Source organism: Notothenia rossii (genome assembly GCF_949606895.1).
Source record: "Notothenia rossii genome assembly, chromosome: 10".
Classification (NCBI taxonomy): Eukaryota; Metazoa; Chordata; class Actinopteri; order Perciformes; family Nototheniidae; genus Notothenia; species Notothenia rossii.
In genome coordinates, this window is record NC_136908.1 from 6254949 (window position 1) to 6272857 (window position 17909).

General features: G+C 42.3%; 1 protein-coding gene across 5 annotated transcripts in view; it reads left to right on the top strand.

The window, feature by feature from the left end:
* ptprua (protein tyrosine phosphatase receptor type Ua) overlaps positions 1–17368 on the top strand; it is a 268605-nt gene extending 251237 nt beyond the window's left edge. For all 5 annotated transcript variants that reach the window (XM_079654672.1, XM_079654673.1, XM_079654674.1 and 2 more), the window contains 3 exons: positions 14002–14159; positions 15608–15743; positions 16564–17368. In XM_079654672.1, coding sequence (XP_079510798.1) covers positions 14002–14159; positions 15608–15743; positions 16564–16626 — 357 coding nt within the window. In that variant the 3' untranslated portion in view covers positions 16627–17368. The remainder of the gene's footprint in view (positions 1–14001; positions 14160–15607; positions 15744–16563) is intronic.
* The last annotated feature ends 541 nt before the right edge of the window (positions 17369–17909 follow it).

Consider the following 17909-nt stretch of genomic DNA (forward strand, 5'->3'; position numbering starts at 1 on the left):
GAGCCGGCCCGGCTAAAGTAACTGGATGGCCTACCTGCCTGTCAGCCTTCCATCTGTGCACAAACTTATCTCGTGCCTTCATTGGTCATGTGCGCGTTCGTGTGTGTTGGAGGAGGGGCTCTGTGAGGAAATGGCAGATTGTTTCCGGCCGTGTATTTTCTAATTCTAGCGCACTCAAACTGGTTTCTCCAAAATGACCTAGCCCACCTTTAAGTCCAGAAAGACCTTATGGTTACCCTCCCCCACCTCTCGTATCATGATACAGTATGTAATGTTTCCCCACTTACAGCCAGTTCTAATCATGTCATTGATTGGTTGACTTTTTGCCAGAGTAATTAAAATGTTTCTTTCCACCCACAGGACAATTACCCTCCCTCACAAAGACAGCCTCTTATAATTGCAAAGTGTAGTCGAGATGCAATATATGAAATGCATTTATTGAAACCAACAGGAGCCATTCACAAACTGAAGCTTTAGATGATCAGTTCATTTCAATTCCCATTGCTTTATAATGTGCTTATTCATAATGTATGACATTGGGCTGAACGTGTTTTCATCCAATAAGCCTTGAGGGGATTTTGTCTGATAATTAATGTGTTTTGAAAGTTTCTCAGATATGATTTGGAGATAGTTGTGCTCATCATGTATTGACAGTATTTTCATCTTCTCTGTCCATCTCTCTTTGATCCCATTTCTGTTCCGCTGCGTCTGTCTCCTCTTATCAACGTCTCTTTTCTCAGCCTTTTATTTTATCTCTCCATCTAGAATCAAAGTTTCAAACACGCCATCAACTTTCCTTTTTTTTAGTTTCTGCAGACTAAAAGAGCATAGTCTCACCTACAGTTATCCTATTTCACAGCTATATCCACAAAGTCTAAACATACAAAGGGAAAAAAAAAAAATGGAAAGATAGAAATTAAAAACTGTATAATTATAATAATAATAAAAAAAATATTAGAATAACCCTAATAATAATAATAATATTAATTAAAATAAAATACCTACTTATAATAATAATAATGCAAGCGAAAAAAGACTTTTTAGGAAAATATTAATAAAAAATATTAAAGAAATATATAATAACAATATTTTAATAACGATAAAAAGGAAGAGTAAAATGTCCAATAAAACTCAAAATGAAAGGCAATGTTTCTACCTTTTAGTACATTTCATTTCATTTCATTTCAAACCTTTATTTAATCAGATCGGTCCCTTGAGATCATAGATCTCTTTTTCAAGGGAGACCTGCAGCATATAGGTTCCACATGAAACATAAAACAATAAAGGACATCATACATTATATTCACAGGATACATTTACATAGTTATAGACATGTACAGGTGCCCATAGTATCAACGAGCATTTCCTTTAGCCTAGCTTTAAAAACATGAGATTGCTCAGTTTCAATTCTTGCTGAAGACTGTTCCAAGCAATTGGAGCTGCGCACATAAAAGCTGTCTTACCTAAGACAGTCGTTGCTCTTGGCACATCTAACAAGACTACATCATGAGATCTCAGACAATAGCTGCTTGCAACTCTCTGTGTTATCAGTGAGCAGATGTAATACGGGAGTTTACCCAGCATGGCTTTATACATAAACGTGTACCAATGGCTGAGCCTCTTTACAGTAAGTGATGGCAGACCTGCCTTGGCATACAGGGTACAGTGATGAGTAAGTGCTTTACAGTTAGTGACAAATCTCAGTGCGCTGTGATAGGCGGCATCTAACTTGATCAGGCAATAGGCAGGTGCATTCATATACAACAAATCACCATACTCCAGCACAGGTCAAAAGGTCACAGAGCCTTTTCCTGGCCTCAAGCGAGAAACAGGACTTGTTTCTGAAAAATAAACCTAGCCTAACCCTCAGCCTTTTAACCTGAAGTTTAAAAGTAAGACAATCATCAAGCCAGATACCAAGGTATTTGTAACAGGTAACCACTTCAAGTACTTGTAACATGTACTTGTTCTTCGGATAGATTTCCCACACATTTGTAAGTCCTTATTCATCCTGAGGGAAAGGAGGTTTTATGACCGACACTCTTCAGCTTTAGTTAACCACAGACCATATTTCAGGATAAGAACCAAAAACACGTTCAAAAAACATTAACCTCCAACTGATCTAACCAAAGTGCTAAAACTCTCATTTCAGGTTACAGACTCATTCCTGCACCACATGTCCACATGTTTCTATTCTATTCCATTTTATTTTATTTACCTGTACTATTTGAACTGTTTTGTTGTGTTGCACTGTTGGAGGTGCTTGTGACCTAAGATTTTCGTTGTCATAACTACACTGTAGCTATGCACACATGACAATGAAACTGAACCCTTCTTAATGATCTCCCCTCCTCCTCAGACTCTGAACTCGGTGACCCCCCACCTGGACGTGGAGGAGTGCTCCATCTCTCTGATGCCGAGGAACCGAGAGAAGAACCGCAGTATGGACGTCCTGCCGCCGGACCGATCTCTGGCCTTCCTGGTGACCGCGGAGGGCGAGGGCAGCAACTACATCAACGCAGCGCTGGCCGACAGCTTCCTGCGACCGGCCGCCTTCGTGGTGACGCCGCACCCCCTCCCCGGCACCACCACGGACTTCTGGAGGCTGCTGTACGACTACGGCTGCACCTCGGTGGTGATGCTCAACCAGCTCAACCAGTCCAACTCCGCCTGGGTAAGAACAGAGGCTGGAGGTCTCACACATGGTGACGTTATTAGTAAGCCCTTTAAAAGTATCTCTCAACTGGATTTGAATTCTTACCAGTTACACATGACTCCGATAGGGCTAGCGAACTAAAACTACCACTGCTGTTGATTATTACTTATTGTTTCTCAATGTTGATCTCAAATTAACGACTTGGTTTTATAAACAATGACCTGGAATCTCAAAATTATGATTTATTATTCTAAAATAATCTCCAAGTATTTTAAAATTAGGACTATGTTTTTCAAAAATGGTGACTTAATATCTTTAAAATAATGACTAACCATCTTATCAGAATGAGAAACCAACTCCAAATCCTAAGTCTCACTCGTGATTTTGAAATAATAATTCAATATTTGTATCGTTGATGCTTTTTTTATCTCTGGGCTGCCGTACATTATGTCATGGTGTAACACGAGGAGACTTGCTGTGACAAAATGCCATTTATATCAAATCAATATCTTTCCTTCAGAGAAGACAGCGAGCACAGGTCATCACATGTCCGGCATTTAAATAGCTACAGACCACACATTCACCAGCTTAATTTACACAAACAGCACGACATTACCACCTCCTTATCTACCCCCCCCCCCCCCCACACACACACACACACACTAGAGGTTAGTTCTGCCGCCTCCCTATCACCCCTCTGTCATGTTGAATTCCCGCAGCCTGTCAGCTGCAGTCTGTCCTTCCTCCTCCGTCTTCTTCTTCTCGCTGCCAGTGGACTAACAGCTCACACCCACACCAACACCCACACACACACACACACACACACACACACACACACACACACACACACACACACACACACACACACACACACACACACACACACACACACACACACACACACACACACACACACACACACACACTGACAGTTTGCCCCCGTGAGTCAGAGCTGCCTGTCTCCTGTCTGAATGTATAAATATTTATCTCCCTTCGTGACCAAAGTCACCTGTTGGTGCCCTTCTGTCAGTGTGAAATGCCTTTATCACTTCCCCTCGACCCCCCTTTCAATCCTATTGGCTGGGGGGGGGCTTGTCTTTAAATCGCATTGACAGGAGACCTTGCCTTTTTTATATATATATGCGTACGTCCCACCTCTGGGGCTTCCTATGTATCTCTGGCAGAGGCATATAGCTCTCCTCCATTCGTTTATAACGTGCTAATGCTAATGAGTTCCCGCTCATGGACACTTCCCTGCAGGCGGGCGGCGCTCATGGGAAGAATTGTTCCAGCTTGTGTGTTTTTTTTAGCTTCTTTAATTTACCGCAGCTCTTTGTGGATAATCGTTGTCATTTAGGCTAATTGTGTCTGCTGTCAATACTCAGGTGTAGTTAGCATCAGAGCTGCTGACTCAGGGGTTTCTAACGCCGCCAGCAACAAGGGAGAAGGACCTTCTCTACTTTCTCTCTTCTTTCCTTCCCTTCCTTTCCTTCCTCTATTTCCTCTCCTCTCTCATTTCCTTTCCCTTCTTCTTCTTTCTTTCCCTCCTGTCTTTCCTCTCCTCCTCTTATCCTTCCTCTATTCTGTACTAACCTTTTCCTTCCTATCCCTTTCTTCTCTCCTCAAATATTTTCCTATTCTGCTTTCTCGTGTCCTTCCTCTCTTTTCTTGGCATCCTCTCCTATTCCAATTATTCTCCCCCTCTTTCCTTCTTATCATCTCCTTTCCTGTCATCTTCTACTTCCTGTTTTCCTTCCTTTCCTTCCTTCTTTCCTCTCTACTTACCTTCTTTAATCCTGACTTTTACCTCTCTTTCCTTCCTTTTTCCTATTCTTCTTTCTCATCTACTTCATTTCCTTTCCTCTCCTCTCTCCTTTTCTGTTTCCTTGTTCTACTTTCTCATATCTCTTATTCCCTCTTCTCCTTTCCTCTACTTGCTCTTTCCTCTCTTCTCTACTTGTTTCCTTTCTCTCCTAATATCCTCTCTCCTTTTTAATCTCCTTCCTTTCTTATCATTCCTTTTTCTCTACTTACTGTCTCCCCTCTCCTATCCCCTCCTCCTATCCCTTCTCCTCTCCTTATCTCCTAATCTCCTCCTCTCTATATCATCCCATCATTTCCTTCCTTTTTCTTCCCTCCTATCCTGATTCCTGTTATCACTCCTCTCTCCTTATCCTCTCCTCTCCTCTCTCCTTTATTGTATGTATCTTTGGTCATAAGTCCTTTGCCAAGAAGAAGGATGTTTACACACGGTTGAACTTTTTATGGACAATTTGCAGACGTTAAGCCCTTTGTGTGCTGTCGGGGGCGATGGATCTGATTCCTAAAGCTGTGTTTGTCTGACTGGTTGGGTTGTTTGTACTCTTTAAGTTGAATAAAGTGACGTTGAAAGCCTCTCTCCTCTCTCCTCTCTCCTCTCTCCTCTCTCCTCAGCCCTGTCTGCAGTATTGGCCTGAGCCCGGGTTGCAGCAGTTTGGTCCGATGACCGTGGAGCTGCTGACCAGAACGGCTGACGACGACGTGATCATCCGACTTTTCCGGGTCCAGAACATCACCAGGGTACGTGAAGAACACATAATGAAGATGAAATACAGATTCAATTAGAGATACTTGAATACATCGGTTTAATCAGGAGCCACATCTCGTCAAGATACCAGTAAAACAACATTTCAGCTATCCAGATTAACAAATCAGACGCTCTCATGTACAATATGCTAAAATCCAAACATTTCCAAAATAGCGTAACATTTTCTTGAGGGCAATCAAACTTATTTTTCCTAATAAAACGGTTTGAATGTCTCCACATTGTCCCAAATTTAATTAAATAAAAGCTGTAATTGCTGCCTTCACAGTACAAACATTAAGGCTTAAGTGTAACAATGTAAAAGCCTCACTTTAACTCGACTTCACATGTCAGTTTGAGACAAAAACTGCTGTTCAAATGTTTAATTTTCTTATATCAAATGACATGTTATTTGATATATTGGCTAATGGACATTAACAGTTGTTATTACATGGCTTAGTTGAATACTCGATTCTGATTGGTCAATTCAGAACACGTGACACGTTGTTAACCCAGAACAGACAGACCGCTGTCAAGGACTTATCAACCGTTGTTAAGGACGCTCACATCTGCACAAAGAAGTCCGGTCGATTTAACTGTATGCAGTTTGGCCGAAGCTTCGCGTCGGGCTCCTGGTCAGCCTGTCGGGTGTTCTCTTCCCCGTAATGACCGCCTTACAGAACTGTTCCCGCTCTGAGTTGCTGTGGGCGGCATTTCCTGGATCTGAATCAATTTCATATTTCCACGAGCGTTAATGAAGCCTGATAAGAATGTAATGATTCCCAACGGTGACCCGAGTCTGCCGGCATGTATGGTTCGCAGCTGGAGGAATCATTTACATCATAATAAAGCAACTGTATATTAATGTTATTGGTAACATAGAGTACCAAACTTCTTAATTTAAAGACTTAGTAGCTCACATGATTACTAAGTATCTCAAAATATGACTCAGTATCTGTAATAATGACTTTTGTATATCAATATAAGGAATCAATATCTCAGAATACTGACTAACTATCTCAAAATAATGACTTGGTATCTTTTAAATACTAAGAAACTTTCAAAAGAAAATCATAAAAATATCTCCTAAAAATAACAAACTTCCCTGAAAGACTACCTAGAATCTCAAGTAAATAACTGAGTGTCTCAACATCGTTTACGTTTCTTAAAAATAAGGATTTAGTATCTTCAAATAATCAACCTCGAAATGATTACAATCTAAAAAAATATATATTTCAGTAACATAACACCCTATGACTCTTTTAATAATCATGATTCAAATTCTCTGAAAAAGACTGAAAATAATGTAGTCTTGATTTTGACTTAATCCATAACATATATTTCCAGATGTGTTTGTGCTGCTGAGTGTGTGTTGGTTGTGAGTGTGTGTTTGTTGTTAGTGTGTGTTGGTTGTCAGTGTGTGTTGGTTGTTAGTGTGTGTTGGTTGTGAGTGTGTGTTTGTTGTTAGTGTGTGTTGGTTGTTAGTGTGTGTTGGTTGTGAGTGTGTGTTGGTTGTGAGTGTGTGTTGGTTGTGTGTGTGTTGGTTGTGAGTGTGTGTTGGTTGTGAGTGTGTGTAGGTTGTGAGTGTTGGTTGTCAGTGTGTGTTGGTTGTGAGTGTGTGTTGGTTGTGTGTGTGTTGGTTGTGAGTGTGTGTTGGTTGTGAGTGTGTGTTGGTTGTGAGTGTGTGTTGGTTGTTAGTATGTGTAGGTTGTGAGTGTGTGTTGGTTGTTAGTGTGTGTTTGTTGTTAGTGTGTGTTGGTTGTCAGTGTGTGTTGGTTGTTAGTGTGTGTTGGTTGTGAGTGTGTGTTTGTTGTTAGTGTGTGTTGGTTGTTAGTGTGTGTTGGTTGTGAGTGTGTGTTGGTTGTGAGTGTGTGTTGGTTGTGTGTGTGTTGGTTGTGAGTGTGTGTTGGTTGTGAGTGTGTGTAGGTTGTGAGTGTTGGTTGTCAGTGTGTGTTGGTTGTGAGTGTGTGTTGGTTGTGTGTGTGTTGGTTGTGAGTGTGTGTTGGTTGTGAGTGTGTGTTGGTTGTTAGTATGTGTAGGTTGTTAGTGTGTGTTGGTTGTGAGTGTGTGTAGGTTGTGTGTGTGTTGGTTGTGAGTGTGTTGGTTGTGTGTGTGTTGGTTGTTAGTGTGTTGGTTGTGAGTGTGTTGGTTGTGAGTGTGTGTTGGTTGTGAGTGTGTGTTGGTTGTGAGTGTGTTGGTTGTGAGTGTGTGTTGGTTGTGAGTGTGTGTTGGTTGTTAGTGTGTGTTGGTTGTGAGTGTGTGTTGGTTGTGAGTGTGTGCTGGTTGTTAGTGTGTTGGTTGTGTGTGTGTTGGTTGTGAGTGTGTGTTGGTTGTGAGTGTGTGTTGGTTGTTAGTATGTGTAGGTTGTTAGTGTGTGTTGGTTGTGAGTGTGTGTTGGTTGTGTGTGTGTTGGTTGTGAGTGTGTTGGTTGTGTGTGTGTTGGTTGTTAGTGTGTTGGTTGTGAGTGTGTTGGTTGTGAGTGTGTGTTGGTTGTGAGTGTGTGTTGGTTGTTAGTGTGTGTTGGTTGTTAGTGTGTGTTGGTTGTGAGTGTGTGTTGGTTGTGAGTGTGTGCTGGTTGTTAGTGTGTTGGTTGTGTGTGTGTTGGTTGTGAGTGTGTGTTGGTTGTGAGTGTGTGTTGGTTGTGAGTGTGTGCTGGTTGTTAGTGTGTTGGTTGTGTGTGTGTTGGCTGTGAGTGTGTGTTGGTTGTGAGTGTGTGTTGGTTGTGAGTGTGTGTTGGTTGTTAGTATGTGTAGGTTGTTAGTGTGTGTTGGTTGTGAGTGTGTGTAGGTTGTGTGTGTGTTGGTTGTGAGTGTGTTGGTTGTGTGTGTGTTGGTTGTTAGTGTGTTGGTTGTGAGTGTGTTGGTTGTGAGTGTGTGTTGGTTGTGAGTGTGTGTTGGTTGTGAGTGTGTTGGTTGTGAGTGTGTGTTGGTTGTGAGTGTGTGTTGGTTGTTAGTGTGTGTTGGTTGTGAGTGTGTGTTGGTTGTGAGTGTGTGCTGGTTGTTAGTGTGTTGGTTGTGTGTGTGTTGGTTGTGAGTGTGTGTTGGTTGTGAGTGTGTGTTGGTTGTTAGTATGTGTAGGTTGTTAGTGTGTGTTGGTTGTGAGTGTGTGTTGGTTGTGTGTGTGTTGGTTGTGAGTGTGTTGGTTGTGTGTGTGTTGGTTGTTAGTGTGTTGGTTGTGAGTGTGTTGGTTGTGAGTGTGTGTTGGTTGTGAGTGTGTGTTGGTTGTTAGTGTGTGTTGGTTGTTAGTGTGTGTTGGTTGTGAGTGTGTGTTGGTTGTGAGTGTGTGTTGGTTGTGTGTGTGTTGGTTGTTAGTGTGTTGGTTGTGAGTGTGTTGGTTGTGAGTGTGTGTTGGTTGTGAGTGTGTGTTGGTTGTGAGTGTGTGTTGGTTGTTAGTGTGTGTTGGTTGTTAGTGTGTGTTGGTTGTGAGTGTGTGTTGGTTGTGAGTGTGTGTTGGTTGTGTGTGTGTTGGTTGTGAGTGTGTGTTGGTTGTGAGTGTGTGTTGGTTGTGAGTGTGTGCTGGTTGTTAGTGTGTTGGTTGTGTGTGTGTTGGTTGTGAGTGTGTGTTGGTTGTGAGTGTGTGTTGGTTGTGAGTGTGTGTAGGTTGTTAGTGTGTGTTGGTTGTGAGTGTGTTGGTTGTGAGTGTGTTGGTTGTGAGTGTGTTGGTTGTGAGTGTGTTGGTTTTGAGTGTGTTGGTTGTGAGTGTGTAGGTTGTGAGTGTGTTGGTTGTGAGTGTGTGTTGGTTGTGAGTGTGTTGGTTGTGAGTGTGTTGGTTGTGAGTGTGTTGGTTTTGAGTGTGTTGGTTGTGAGTGTGTGTTGGTTGTGAGTGTGTGTAGGTTGTTAGTGTGTGTTGGTTGTGAGTGTGTTGGTTGTGAGTGTGTTGGTTGTGAGTGTGTTGGTTGTGAGTGTGTTGGTTTTGAGTGTGTTGGTTGTGAGTGTGTAGGTTGTGAGTGTGTTGGTTGTGAGTGTGTGTTGGTTGTGTGTGTGTTGGTTGTGAGTGTGTGTTGGTTGTTAGTGTGTTGGTTGTGAGTGTGTTGGTTGTGAGTGTGTGTTGGTTGTGAGTGTGTTGGTTGTGAGTGTGTGTTGGTTGTGTGTGTGTTGGTTGTGAGTGTGTGTTGGTTGTTAGTGTGTTGGTTGTGTGTGTGTGTTGGTTGTGAGTGTGTTGGTTGTGAGTGTGTGTTGGTTGTGAGTGTGTGCTGGTTGTTAGTGTGTTGGTTGTGTGTGTGTTGGTTGTGAGTGTGTTGGTTGTGAGTGTGTTGGTTGTTAGTGTGTGTTGGTTGTGAGTGTGTTGGTTGTTAGTGTGTGTTGGTTGTGAGTGTGTTGGTTGTTAGTGTGTGTTGGTTGTTAGTGTGTGTTGGTTGTGAGTGTGTGTTGGTTGTTAGTGTGTGTTGGTTGTTAGTGTGTGTTGGTTGTGTGTGTGTTGGTTGTTAGTGTGTTGGTTGTGTGTGTGTGTTGGTTGTGAGTGTGTGTTGGTTGTTAGTGTGTTGGTTGTGTGTGTGTTGGTTGTGAGTGTGTTGGTTGTGAGTGTGTGTTGGTTGTGAGTGTGTGTTGGTTGTTAGTGTGTTGGTTGTGTGTGTGTTGGTTGTGAGTGTGTTGGTTGTGAGTGTGTGTTGGTTGTGAGTGTGTGTTGGTTGTTAGTGTGTGTTGGTTGTGAGTGTGTGTTGGTTGTTAGTGTGTGTTGGTTGTTAGTGTGTGTTGGTTGTGTGTGTGTGCTGGTTGTTAGTGTGTGTTGGTTGTTAGTGTGTTGGTTGTGTGTGTGTTGGTTGTGAGTGTGTTGGTTGTGAGTGTGTGTTGGTTGTGAGTGTGTGCTGGTTGTTAGTGTGTTGGTTGTGTGTGTGTTGGTTGTGAGTGTGTTGGTTGTGAGTGTGTGTTGGTTGTGAGTGTGTGTTGGTTGTTAGTGTGTGTTGGTTGTTAGTGTGTGTTGGTTGTGAGTGTGTGTTGGTTGTGAGTGTGTGTTGGTTGTTAGTGTGTTGGTTGTGTGTGTGTTGGTTGTGAGTGTGTTGGTTGTGAGTGTGTGTTGGTTGTGAGTGTGTGTTGGTTGTTAGTGTGTTGGTTGTGAGTGTGTTGGTTGTGAGTGTGTGTTGGTTGTGAGTGTGTTGGTTGTGAGTGTGTGTTGGTTGTTAGTGTGTTGGTTGTGAGTGTGTTGGTTGTGAGTGTGTGTTGGTTGTGAGTGTGTTGGTTGTGAGTGTGTGTTGGTTGTGTGTGTGTTGGTTGTGAGTGTGTGTTGGTTGTTAGTGTGTTGGTTGTGTGTGTGTGTTGGTTGTGAGTGTGTGTTGGTTGTGAGTGTGTGCTGGTTGTGAGTGTGTGCTGGTTGTGAGTGTGTTGGTTGTGAGTGTGTGTTGGTTGTGAGTGTGTGTTGGTTGTGAGTGTGTGCTGGTTGTGAGTGTGTTGGTTGTGAGTGTGTTGGTTGTGAGTGTGTGCTGGTTGTGAGTGTGTTGGTTGTGAGTGTGTGTTGGTTGTGTGTGTGTGTTGGTTGTGAGTGTGTTGGTTGTGAGTGTGTGTTGGTTGTGAGTGTGTGCTGGTTGTTAGTGTGTTGGTTGTGTGTGTGTTGGTTGTGAGTGTGTTGGTTGTGAGTGTGTTGGTTGTTAGTGTGTGTTGGTTGTGAGTGTGTTGGTTGTTAGTGTGTGTTGGTTGTGAGTGTGTTGGTTGTTAGTGTGTGTTGGTTGTTAGTGTGTGTTGGTTGTGAGTGTGTGTTGGTTGTTAGTGTGTGTTGGTTGTTAGTGTGTGTTGGTTGTGTGTGTGTTGGTTGTTAGTGTGTTGGTTGTGTGTGTGTGTTGGTTGTGAGTGTGTGTTGGTTGTTAGTGTGTTGGTTGTGTGTGTGTTGGTTGTGAGTGTGTTGGTTGTGAGTGTGTGTTGGTTGTGAGTGTGTGTTGGTTGTTAGTGTGTGTTGGTTGTGAGTGTGTGTTGGTTGTTAGTGTGTGTTGGTTGTTAGTGTGTGTTGGTTGTGTGTGTGTGCTGGTTGTTAGTGTGTTGGTTGTGTGTGTGTTGGTTGTGAGTGTGTTGGTTGTGAGTGTGTGTTGGTTGTGAGTGTGTGTTGGTTGTTAGTGTGTGTTGGTTGTGAGTGTGTGTTGGTTGTTAGTGTGTGTTGGTTGTTAGTGTGTGTTGGTTGTGTGTGTGTGCTGGTTGTTAGTGTGTGTTGGTTGTTAGTGTGTTGGTTGTGTGTGTGTTGGTTGTGAGTGTGTTGGTTGTGAGTGTGTGTTGGTTGTGAGTGTGTGCTGGTTGTTAGTGTGTTGGTTGTGTGTGTGTTGGTTGTGAGTGTGTGTTGGTTGTGAGTGTGTGTTGGTTGTTAGTGTGTGTTGGTTGTTAGTGTGTGTTGGTTGTGAGTGTGTGTTGGTTGTGAGTGTGTGTTGGTTGTTAGTGTGTTGGTTGTGTGTGTGTTGGTTGTGAGTGTGTTGGTTGTGAGTGTGTGTTGGTTGTGAGTGTGTGTTGGTTGTTAGTGTGTGTTGGTTGTTAGTGTGTGTTGGTTGTGAGTGTGTGTTGGTTGTGAGTGTGTGTTGGTTGTTAGTGTGTTGGTTGTGTGTGTGTTGGTTGTGAGTGTGTTGGTTGTGAGTGTGTGTTGGTTGTGAGTGTGTGTTGGTTGTGAGTGTGTTGGTTGTGAGTGTGTGTTGGTTGTCAGTGTGTGTTGGTTGTGAGTGTGTTGGTTGTGAGTGTGTGTTGGTTGTCAGTGTGTGTTGGTTGTTAGTGTGTTGGTTGTGTGTGTGTTGGTTGTGAGTGTGTGTTGGTTGTGAGTGTGTTGGTTGTGAGTGTGTGTTGGTTGTCAGTGTGTGTTGGTTGTGAGTGTGTTGGTTGTGAGTGTGTGTTGGTTGTCAGTGTGTGTTGGTTGTCAGTGTGTGTTGGTTGTGTGTGTGTGTTGGTTGTGAGTGTGTTGGTTGTTAGTGTGTGTTGGTTGTGTGTGTGTGTTGGTTGTCAGTGTGTGTTGGTTGTGTGTGTGTGTTGGTTGTGAGTGTGTTGGTTGTTAGTGTGTTGGTTGTTAGTGTGTGTTGGTTGTGTGTGTGTGTTGGTTGTGAGTGTGTTGGTTGTTAGTGTGTGTTGGTTGTTAGTGTGTGTAGGTTGTGAGTGTGTGTTGGTTGTGAGTGTGTGTTGGTTGTTAGTGTGTGTTGGTTGTTAGTGTGTGTTGGTTGTGAGTGTGTTGGTTGTTAGTGTGTGTTGGTTGTGAGTGTGTGTTGGTTGTGAGTGTGTGTTGGTTGTGAGTGTGTGTTGGTTGTGAGTGTGTGTTGGTTGTGAGTGTGTAGGTTGTGTGTTGGTTGTGAGTGTGTGTTGGTTGTTAGTGTGTGTTGGTTGTCAGTGTGTGTTGGTTGTGAGTGTGTGTTGGTTGTGAGTGTGTAGGTTGTGTGTTGGTTGTGAGTGTGTGTAGGTTGTGACTGTGTGTGTGTGTGTGTGTGTGTGAGTGTGTGTTGAGTGTGTAGAGTAGTGTAACTCCCGTCCTCTCACCTCAGTAGATGCTTTCAGCCACTACTTCTCCTTTAGTGGACCAACTCCTCCTAGTGTTACGCCTCCTCACCCAAACATTAGCTCCCCTCCTACACCCGACCCCCAAACAATTGGACAACAAGTCAGAAACTTTCCCACAATGCTCTCTGCAGGATCAGGACGCGGACACAGAAACCACAGAGCGAGACACCGATAGCCTCTTACCCAAGAAGGTACTCCACGGTCCAGTAGATGCAGCAGTACATGACATCACTTTATATTATATTAATATACATGACATTAGTGTACTGTCATTCGTATATTTGTGTTTTGAAAGCTTCCCTTTTTGTAATGATTTTTCGGTGAGCTTTAAAATTGTGAAAGCTGTGTTTCTTTGGATCATCTATAAGATCACTCACATGCCCTGATTAAATTATGAGCAGGGAATTCAATCATCCAATGCTGGCCATGAAATGTAATGTTGTGTAACGAAGCATTTCCTCACATCAAGTTCAATCAACCGTGAAGATACAAACAGTGAGAAACCTGCAGGAATATTTGTTTCAATACGATGGTTGTGTATAAAATATGACCTATTCATTTATTAATGTATTAGATTTCATTGACCAAGCTGCAGGCCAAACAGGTGGGCTTTCAGTCAGCCAAGATAGTTCTCATGTTCCTTCAAATAAAGGTACCTGTAGAGTTTTCAATAGTCCCTGTTTCCAAAGATTCAGATGCTTTATTATCATAACAACTACTACGTAATTGTTCGTGACTTTAAATCCCAGGCTTCTACAAAAATGCAACATACAGCATAAGAAGTAAAGGAAAGAAAATCAAATAGGCAAATGCAGTAATAAGTATTTTGTACACTTAAAGAAGGAAATAAGACAACCAGAAGTAATTACAGCAAATCCCACGTCTACTGTATATTCTTTTTACATGACCCGTCATAAAATCAATGAATGCTGTTGTTATTATTAATATTGAAAATCGTTTCGAAATCACAGTTAGAAACACATTACAAGACTGACAGAAAGAAGACCCTTTGTATTTGGTATTTCAAAAGAGCATTTTGGATAGCTTTAACGACTGATTTCTGCTCATGCTTCAACTCTCAGATACAGACTTTTCCCCTATTCACAAAAACAGTGATACTTTTTATATATTTCAAGTCCAACTTTAATGTGGTGGAAACTTTCCCAGCCAATCAGAAGTGAGAGCAGGAGCTCCACAGTTGGAGAGTGTTGACAGAACCCCCTCAGGCTGAGAGCCTGAGAGAGTCTGAATGATGTATGCTCAGAGGTTTTAATGCATATCTGATTTTTCATGTTGGAAACTAAAAATCCCCTCTCCTTCCGGTGCGTGTGCAGCTGCAGGAGGGCCAGCTGCTGGTGCGTCACTTTCAGTTCCTGCGCTGGTCTCCGTACCGCGAAGTCCCCGACTCCAAGAAGGCCTTCCTCAGCCTGCTGGCCCAGGTGCACAACTGGCAGATGGAGTGTGAGGACGGACGAACCATCGTACACTGCCTGTGAGTCTTACTACTCATCTGCAACACATGTGTAGCTGTACAGAGTGGAGCAGAGATGACGTATTTTTGTCGGCCAACCATTTTGTTTGTACATGTTTTTTTGGATTATTGCAACGTTTATGATACTTACACGCTTTCATCAGCAGGATGATCTCCACATATTAACATCACTTTATGATTTCTGAAGTAAAAAGCTAACGTTAGGCTATAAGGAACTACAGCACGGTCACATGACTTCACGTCGCCACCGCTAAGCTAAAGGCGGCTAATGTTGGGCTATAAAGGAACTACAGCACGGTCACATGACTTCACATCACCACCGCTAAGCTAAAGGTGGCTAACGTTGGGCTATAAAGGAACTACAGCACGGTCACATGACTTCACATCACCACCGCTAAGCTAAAGGTGGCTAATGTTGGGCTATAAAGGAACTACAGCACGGTCACATGACTTCACGTCACCACCGCTAAGCTAAAGGCGGCTAATGTTAGGCTATAAAGGAACTACAGCACGGTCACATGACTTCACGTCACCACCGCTAAGCTAAAGGTGGCTAATGTTGGGCTATAAAGGAACTACAGCACGGTCACATGACTTCACTTCACCACCGCTAAGCTAAAGGCGGCTAATGTTGGTCTTTAAAGGAACTACAGCACGGTCACATGACTTCATGTCACCACCGCTAAGCTAAAGGCGGCTAATGTTGGGTGTGATGACGTTTAGTCTTCTCATTTAGACACTTGTTAGCAACCACCATTTTTAAATCCACCAGTGAGGTATTTACAGAAGTATTTTTTGTCTTTTGTCGTAGAATTACAATCTCTTCAGCTTCTGTTAACCACATAACTTATTTCAGGCTAACAACCAAAAACATGCTCCAAAAATCATTGAGTTGTAGACTAGGGGACAGGAAGTGTTAAATGCTGACTCATTACTAGGTTTAGGACTCATTCCGCTTGGTTAGCGCTCCAACACATTGTACGTGATAGGCTAAGGGGCGGGACATCTCTTAGAGGTTGACCTATCACAACATAGCCAGCCAACTAACCAATCAGAGCAGACTGGGCTCTGGTTTCAGACAGAGGGTGAAAAGAGGTGCTGCAGCACAATATACGTCCTCTTTGATAGATGTTTCTTCTGTAGCTCTTATTTAATGGTATTCACCACCTCTGAAAACGTTCTCAGTGTTGGTATCTTTACTTTAGATTTGCCCCTCGTCTCGGTGTCGGGCTCTTTGATCTCAGGAGGTCAGGGCGGAGTCAGAACTCTCAAACCTGATTAAGTCCCCGCTCCTGTATTTTAATGAGTACTTCACTCAGATATTCATCTCAAAGTCTTCCAGTTGGCCTCTTCCTGACAGCATGCCTGATCTGTGCTCCCTGTGACATTTCTCCAAGTCTCTATCAGGTCACTCACGTCTTCTGTGTTTGTGTTTCCTGTCTGAGCAGAAATGGTGGCGGTCGCAGCGGGACGTTCTGCGCCTGCACGATGCTGCTGGATATGATCCGTCACCACAGCATGGTGGACGTCTTCTTCTCCGCCAAAACGCTGAGGAACTCCAAGCCCAACATGGTGGAGACGATGGTGAGGCAGCCGGGGTCTCAAATCTTAATTAATGCAACATTTCCTATCTTTTACAATGCTGATTTTAGAGAGGGAATGTCAGGGACGTAAGAAACTGAGAACGTAAGAAAGGCCAACTTCCAGAAAATGTTAAATTAATTTACATTCAAGATCAAATATAATAAGAATGTTTAATAAAAGATACATTTAAATAAAAGTTTTTTTTAACATAAGAAGTTAAAGTAAGTGTATCAAATTATAAAATATATATTAATATTAAATATTAAGAAATATTAAATACAATTTAGTCAAAAGTTAATGTCCAATAAAATATAATCAAATAGAGATATTTATATAAATACAAAGAGTAAGATGTCAAATAAAATAAATTATAAAAACAATTATACTAACATGAAGAATATACAGTATAAACAATGTTAGTGCTATTTAACACAAATGATGTGTCTTAACATTTTCCAAAGGGGGGTTCGTTTAGCATTGAACACTTGAAATAACGAAAAGATACGTTACAAAATAAAGTAGAAAGAAAGTGAGGTCATAGAAAACTATTTCTGCTAAAAAGTTAGCAACGATTGAGAGTCAGAGCTAAACCTTTCAGATGTGTGTATCTCACACGACACTGTGACTTTAATTAATGTACCTTTGTTATTCATGTTTTATCATATGTGCTTTTAAATGAGTGTTTTTAAATGCCATTATATAATATGTTTCTTAATGCTCTTAATGTCTTTGAATTGCTTTGTGTTGAAAGGTGCTATATAAATAAACTTGCCTTCCCTAAATAGAAAATAACCTTTGTCTTTGTGTGTTTTTGTTGCAGGAGCAGTACAGGTTCTGCTACGAGCTGGCCCAGGAGTACCTGGACTGCCTGGAGGTCAGATAGCGACGTTCCCTCCCCCCCGCTCCTCCTCCAGGAGACGATCTGCTCCTCCACGCCTGGAAGAAACGCTGTCCACCATAAAGACTGACAGAAAAACCTCGCTGGACATCTTGTATCATACTTCTGAGTGACACCCTTTCCGCTGCCCCCACCCTCGTCCTGTCGTGCCGCTTCACATCTCTCAGAACCAGTGACACTGGGAGCCATTTTCTACACGAGTACCACGTCAGGATTCAAAGAGCTCAGCTGTTTCCTGCCTTACTGCGAACAAACACTGAAGGAAAACACAGTAACTGCTGTTTTGTGTTTGTTTGTAACACTGTAAATGGTGCAATCTGTCGTACTGTGCTATATTTGACCTTATGGTGGGTGGGGCTGAAGGTGAACTGAGGGTGAGATCTGACGGACATTTGTGTACAGTAGAGTTGTATTGGACCTAATTTCTCTTTATTTATTTATTTTCCGTGTATATAGATGTTTTCTTTCCTCCCGTCCCCCGGGTGTTTCTAGATGTTCTCGACGTCTTCTCAATGTGCCAGTCCATCCCCTCTGTGTCTTCAGCTTCTGCATGCCCAGTCTTTGTGTTTCATGGCAGTGTGTGAGGGTCTGCTTCAGGAGCTGCGTAAGAAATAACCGCGTGTTGGACATCTGTCGCTTTCTAAATTTGTATTTATTCAATGTGTTTTATTTTCTAAATAGTGTATAAAAACAGGAAAGTAAATAAAATATGTTGTTGCTTAACAGCCATGTTTTTCTGGTAGATTTCTTCTCACTGAGAGGCTATAGAGGTGATGGATCGTTCGCTTACTAGCCTACTGGGTCTTCAAAAGATGCAAGAATTTCAAAAATCATGACAAAGAGATGCAGAACTACTAAGGACAAGGGATCCAACATGACGCAAAGACTCAAAACGATCCCCCAAGGAAGCAGAAATACCGCAAATAGACCAATAAATTGCCATAGAAACACAACAAACAAAAAGAATCTAAAAAGACATAAAAAATTGCCATAACATTTAAAAAAAAGACTTGAATCGACACAAGGGACTGAAAACCACCGCAATTATACTCAAAGTGACAATAGTTAAATAAGAAAATGACCACAAAGAGATTCAAAATAAAAGATATGCGGGGAGGTTGTGGCTCAGTGGTTAGTGCGCTGATCTTCGGATCAAATCAAATCAAGTTTTATTTATATAGCACATTTTTAAAACGATTTTTGGTCGAGCCAAAGTGCTGTACGTATAATGATTACTTTACAGTAAGGACACTATACAGTAAATACAA